The sequence below is a fragment of the Adiantum capillus-veneris genome, chromosome 3 (assembly GCF_014529385.1).
Source record: "Adiantum capillus-veneris isolate H3 chromosome 3, ASM1452938v2, whole genome shotgun sequence".
NCBI classification, from domain to species: Eukaryota; Viridiplantae; Streptophyta; class Polypodiopsida; order Polypodiales; family Pteridaceae; genus Adiantum; species Adiantum capillus-veneris.
The window spans coordinates 20,846,558-20,853,362 of NC_140933.1; the positions used below are offsets into that span (position 1 = coordinate 20,846,558).

At 46.6% G+C, this 6,805-nt stretch overlaps 1 protein-coding gene across 1 annotated transcript; it reads left to right on the forward strand.

Moving 5' to 3' along the window:
* Positions 1-6,129: 6,129 nt before the first annotated feature.
* Positions 6,130-6,568, forward strand: LOC147460583 (uncharacterized). Its single transcript, XM_086498969.1, has 2 exons — positions 6,130-6,399; positions 6,545-6,568. The coding sequence occupies exons 1-2, from the start codon at positions 6,130-6,132 to the stop codon at positions 6,566-6,568; spliced, it is 294 nt and encodes a 97-aa protein (XP_086355095.1).
* Positions 6,569-6,805: the final 237 nt, after the last annotated feature.

A 6,805-nucleotide genomic window follows, 5' to 3' on the forward strand; every position in this document is an offset into this window, starting at 1 on the left:
TTGGCTTTATCAAAGTCCTCAGGAGAGAGAGGACCCTTGGACCCCTTGGGTTTTTTAGATGCATCCGAATTGGATAAATTTTCTTTTATTGTATCCATACTGAGTGCGTGTATTACCATGTGTATTAGCAGGCACGTGACTATTATGTGTTTTCTTTTCATCTAGATCATCATGAATATGTGCTTTCACCATGGCTTCCTCAAGTGTTTTAGGGTCTTGGGTCTTGACATACCGATTCCAATTCCGTCCAATTCCGATCTACCTCGTTTGTAGGCAAAAATTCTAAACATAGCTTCAAAAGTTGCCCAACTCTGTGGTATGATGTTCTTCTCCTTGAGAGACATCCACCATTTGTAGGCCTTGCCTTCCAGAGTTAAGATCCTTTGCAGATCTTTGACTGCGTCCGGAGTACATCGTAAGGCGTGAATTCCATCCCACTTGCTGAGAAAGATATTCACTACATCCTTATTGCTGTCACCATCTTCTCCCTTAAAAATCGGTGGTTTGGTGTTTTTCAACAATTCATCCACCTCTTTTGCAGTGAGAGTATGCAACGTATCATCATTTGGGCCTTGCCCTAGATTAGAAGGGCCTTGCCCTTGTGTAGCAACATGCTCATGTATGTGCGTGTCAGCAGGACTCTTTGACTGCTATTGCATTAATGGAATTACTAATGTGGATAGTTTAGTAACATTTTCATTTAAAGCTTTAAAATTTTCATACATGACTGTCCTGTGTGTCTGAAGTGGACGAAATTCTTGAATATCAAGCAATTCGTAAGTATCATCACCTGTCATAGAGTTGCGGTGATGGGGACTTTTCACAAGCCAATCTCCCATATCCCTCTTCTCTCGTCCCCACCCCATGGAAACCCCCTCTTAGGGAGGGAGTGATAAAAGGCATTGAAAAAAGTAAGAAAAAAAAGAAAGTATGATTATGTAAATATATGAGAAAGGTAAAATAGGCCACCTCATGCCTGCGGGGCAGCCCATCCCCACCTTGCCTCCTTTTTCTTCACTGATGCCCCACCGTGTGTCCCTTTTCCTCTCCTCCACTCAAAAGGTCAACCCCCTCTCTCTTCCCCTTGTCCTTTCTCCTTTCTCTCTCCCCTCAAGCTACCCCACCCCTCACCAATAATACATTCTAACTCACCAATAATGCACCCTAACTCACATGCAACTTACCCTATCTTCCAAAATAGTATACCCCACCCCCTCTTTCTCTCCTATCATATCCCATGACCCAAATACACCCCTCTCTCTCTAAAATTCAAAATCTCTCTTGTCTTGTAGAAGAATGGCCTCCCCCACACTCACACACACTTAGTTTCACTGAAAAAGGTGCCCACAGACCCATCCCCACCCAGTGGTTACCTGATTTTCTTGTGTTCACACACATCTGCACACAGATTCACCTCTGAACACACTCCCCTCTCTCCCCTCTTGTAATTAGTTTATTCTCCATGTCACCTCTCACTTTTTTTCATCAACCCATCTCTCTCTCTTAGTCTCTCTCTCATGAGACTGCTGTTCTGGCACATATACACACAGCCAGACAAGTGGGGCCCACAGTCACATGGCCTATGTAGATAATGATTTCTTCATTTCTAAATTCTAGAATTCCTCCCCCCTCCTCCCCTATATAAAGAGGGGTCACCATCACACTAAGGACACACACACACCATTACCAAAGAGTACACTATGCACTGTGTGTGCCTAGTGCACACACACACACACCCACACCATCACCATCACCGCAATCACCATGCTCGTCTTGAGCATGACCTCTACACCCTTGGGCTATGGAAGATGAAGGGAAACTAAATGAAGGATGATGGCCATAACGAGTCTTTGCCATCAACTCCCACCTATCCGCCATGTGCTCTACCACGCTCTCCCTTCTCATTCCCCTACCCTATGCTCCCCATTTCATTGCCTTATTCTCTAAATAAAGCTTGAGGTTTTGTGAGTATGTTTTCTTGCAATGTTTTTCCCATGTAAGGTGTGCGGAATCGCCACCTATTCTTGTGTTTGGAGTGAGCTTGTGTATGTGTGAAGGGTGTGCGGATTCGCCATCCTTTTGTGGTGCCTAAGTACTAAGCCGCTATACCCCCTCCCTCACTCTCACTCTCTCTCTCTCTCTCTCTCACTTGATCTCATTCCCTTTCCTCTTCATCATTACTCCCAAGCATCCATCTCTCTTGGATGAAAACTTTGTTATGGTGGTGTGTGTTTTTGCGTCCTAGCCGCTCAAGCTAGGTGGTGCCCCATGTTTGCTTTACCGTGATAGGCTCGAGGCGCGCCATTCGGTCCCCGGTGTTTTAGAGGCCGTCGGGGTTCGGGGTTTGCTTTGCTCCCGTCAACGGGTACTCTCCTTGAGAGGATCCGGTCGCGGGCCATCATTGGCAGGATCAGGCATACTTTGCTCAAAATCGAATGTCATATTGATATCCAAATCCATGGCGACACAGCGCGGTGCAAGGAGTAGTCAGAACAAATACCTGAGATTGAGAGCACTCGCAAAGTGTAATTAGCCTTGCTAATTCCTTCAAATCGATAGTATCCCGATGAAAATTGATTTGAATTATCCACCGTATATGGAATTCCACAAGTTCTTTATAACCGAATCAATTAGACTTGAAAGTGTTAATTGATTTCACCAAATAATTGTGCTTGAAATCCTGTCAGAATGGTGTGCTATAAATCTCTAAGTTTTTTTGTAACGTACAGGGAATTTGGCTCAAAGTTTGTGCCGGCCTCGTAGATGCTATGCCACACCTCTCCGGTTTTGCAGAATCCGCACGTGGAGTAAGCGGGTGGGGTACCCCACTGTGGGTACCGCCCCTTATGGTGAAAATTTGGGTGTGGCCACTAACCCCCAAGGGGGTTGGGCACCCGTAAGTGTGAAAAAAAACATCACATAGTCAGCTATGGCTGCTCAGTGCAGCACGCGAGTAAGAAAAACGCCATGGCTACCTCTATGTTGAGGTAGGGGCTTCGGCCCAGTGACGTAAAACACTCCCCCCCCGACGTGCAGCCGTATAGCCCACGAGTGGTGTTTTTGATGCAGGTCTGCCACTAGGGCTTCTCATTGCAAGGGGGGTTTCCCACAGCCTGCTTTCCTTATCGTCCTCCTCACAGACGAGGTGTTCCACGCCCCCTTGACCCCGACATGCAAAAAAGCATGCACAATTGTGTGGCTCCCCTCCTCCATGACTGTGCCTTTCCTAGAAAGGGAACCTTGCTCTTGATACCAATGTTAGACAAGGGAAACTCGAACCTAGGAGTCCACCACCCAACCACCCACTATATAGCATAGCCCCTGGCCCTTTGCCCTAGTTGGACTCCGTTTCCACACTACCTAGCCTGCACTACGTCCTGACATTTTGAACCCACCACCTCGCAGCTTGGGTTTTGGGTCACATGGGCTAACCAACTCACCCACATGCACATGTTTTTTACATGCCCATTTTTATGATGTTTTATTCTAAGGCAACATGCACATCCCGTGTTTATAAGGTTCAATTTCTGGTCAGGTTTAGTTTTGATGTGACAATTGCGGCTGCGATTGCATTAAAGTGCTCGTCATTTGGTGCCCCCACTGAGGAAGACTTCTCAAGAACCTCCGGTTTACAATGTTGAAGACAACGCACATCGTCAACCGCCTGAATAAGCACTGACCGCCTTCATAGAAGTACTACTGCTAGGCTGTAGTGTCGTCAGTATTCAAGAGGTAAGCTCCCCATCTCCCATTGCTCGTGCTAACCGCAAATTAAGAGCATCAGGTGGGAAGGCTATGAAATGCCCTCACTGTTTTTGGCCAAGGCACACTATCAATGAATGCCAGTAAGAACGAAGAGGTTGAATCAACTACATTGATGTTCACCGCGAGGAGATCTTCCATGTCAAGGGAAGAAAAAGATCAGTAAGGCCTCTATTTCCTAAGGAGATTGCAAGCAAAGGTATAGCCTCTACTCCTAAGTGGCCAAAAGGCCGCTCGATCCAAAGGAAGAGAAGGGCTAGGCTAGTCCGGAAACACATGACCCCAAAGGAAGAAGCACCTGGCCACACAAGTGCTTCAAGTTCAGGAAGCAAAGTCATGCCTAATTTGCCAAAAATAAGGTCATCCAAGGCGAAGCGGCAGAAGTTCGCCTATGGATTCGTGTGGTGCATGCGAGTACTGCCATTCCATTTTGACAATCCTAAAGAAGAAGTGGTAAGAAGGTTCCCATGCCCTAGGGAGGAGTAGCTCAGCTACTGCGCTGGCTATCTTGGAGGACGGATAGAGGGTCTTCCTTCTCTTCCCGTACAGCTCATCCTAAAGAAACTATCCACCACGGGTGAGACCCAGTGGGTTGGAGACGAGTTATAGCTGAATGGAGTGGAGTTCATGCAACGCGCCGACTATGGTAATTACCTACAACTGCTAATAGCTAAAAGCCTAGGAGTAGCCAAATGCGTTGCCATCACCCCGTACATGCTAAGCGATGAAGGGAAAGTGGAGCCTATGAAAGACGACGACCTTCTGTGGATGTGCCAACTCTTCAACACTGGAACGGTAAGAGTATAAGTAAGTACTCCACCTTCTGTGCATCATGAAAAACGGACCAATAGCTTTCCCGTTTTGGTTTCTGCAACACATGCATGTGAATATTCATGTAGATAGAAAAATCTTCTACCAACAGAAGATTGTGTATATGTTTGGTGATGTGGTGCTAGGAGACAACCTTAGCTCCCCAAACCCTATTTTTCTCTCCGTACTCGATTACCACCACTCTTTCAATGTTTCAAATTTTATCCTATTTTAAATCCATCCACCCAACCCTGTAAAGAGCCGCTATGCGCCACTGAGTCATTTGTGATATATATATATATATATATATATGTTTGTAATTTTGTGGTCATTGAGTTCCTACCATGGCAAGCGTCTCTTTTCCCACATTGAAAGGGACAAGACATCACCGCCAATTTTTTGGATGACTTTGACATCGCTTGTGTGGTTTCCAACAAGGATGACGATGCCTCATGGCTACAAATTTTTTCTCTATACTAATGAAAGTAGAGGCCAAGTCTTGGTTCAATGCTTTGTCCCAAGCTACCAAGAATGCATGGGATGTAGTACATGCTGCCTTTGTAAAGAGGTTTGGTGGAGGCACAACCTCAGAAAAGTTATGGCAACTGCTGACAGAGTTAAAGCAGGGAAGTCTGCTAGAGTATGCCACTTACGAATCCAAGTTTCTGGTTTTATGGGAGCAATGGGTTGCCTCACTAGAGGAAGGTAAAGGAGCACCTAATTTTCTGAAGAAGGACCATTTCATTGCTGGCCTGTAGTCGCCGCTTAAACAGAAGGTGAAGGGGAGATTTCCTGCAACGTATGAGTTGGCAGTGGAAGTAGCCCGCCTTAAAGACAAGAATATGCGCATGCAAGCAAGAGTCAATGAGTTAGAGGAATCGAGCTCAGTCGGACTAACCCCAGTGACTGCAATAGCCGCTCATAGAACCCAACCACAAGAGGCATCAGAAGAGCAACAAGACCTATTGAGTCGCATCACTACTCAGCTGGAAAGTTTATTTGTGCATCTGGTGCAGCAAGGGCATGCACCTGTCAAAAATCCAAAGCAAGGGAGAGGACAACAAAGAAAAACCAAAAATACCACTGCTACAATTGCGGGGAAGGCGGCCATGGCATGTATTACTGGCCACATCCAAGAAGGCAAAACATCAATAGAGGAAGAAGACAGAATCAAACCTCCCCACCAAGGGCAAGACCACCACCACCCAGGCAACCAGGGCCAATTCTACCGGTCCAAATCCTTTGACCACCGATACAACAATTACCACCACCACCACAACCTCTCATTCCATCGCTACCCCCGCCACCTCCTGTAAACTAAGCGGTGATTGTTATTAGCCTAAAGGCTTAAGGGAAGGCAAAGGCAGAAGCACTGGTCTGAGAGAAGAACAAAGGAAAAGAAAAGGTAGAAGAAGTGAATGCCATGGGAGTGAAGCGTTGGTGCAGCTCGACTGTGTCAACCCGTGGAGATGTAAGAAGTCTATGCATGGCGGTTTGCGGTAAATGGCAGGTACATTGGGCAAGTGCTTGATGGTTCTAGGGGCCAGGTACATCGAGATGGGGCACTTGCTAGTGGATAGCTATGAGTGTTTCGTCCAATCAGGGGTGGCAGGAGCAAATGCTGATATCACAAGCTTGGAAATGAAGCAAGGGTTGTTGGATCCAACTGCCATAAAGTTTATGATATGGGATTCAGAGCGAGGTATCTGCAAGACACTCGACTATCTAGATGTGTATGCCAAATGCAACATTGTACAGATCATTTGTGGTTCTCAAGACTTGGAAGGCGGACGGTGCTATGATGTGCATGTCGGATCGCACATCAAGGTCAGTGGAGTCAAAATTTTCATGTATTCGAGTGCGTCTTCATGGTCGTTTACTATTCGTATGTCAATTCGGGCTCGACACGATGATTGACAGTGGCAGACACTATTTTGAACAATTTTTTTGGTGATCGGGTTGGAATTCACAGAGTGAAGCTTGGACATCAAAGTAGGCGGAACTTGCGATAGCCATGCTGAGCATACTCACGTGGGAAAGGAGGCCATGCTGGCTATGTTTGGAGAAGAACTTAACAGAGAGTTCCAGAAAAAGAAAAAATGAGGGAGGATGGCGCATACAAAAGACAGGGCCGCCATGGGCTGCATGGGGCAGGCATGAAGGTGGCGGACAGTTCTGCATGGGAGGAGGTGGTTCACAGGAGCGGGGTCGCAATCAGGTGCTGAGGTAGGGG

Excerpts from the sequence above, each read along its gene's own strand:
- LOC147460583 (XM_086498969.1), top strand. The coding sequence starts at position 6,130 with ATGGGGCACTTGCTAGTGGATAGCTATGAGTGTTTCGTCCAATCAGGG. Across the intron at positions 6,400-6,544 it reads ATGTCGGATCGCACATCAAG|AGTGAAGCTTGGACATCAAA; the intron begins GTCAGTGGAGTC and ends TGGAATTCACAG.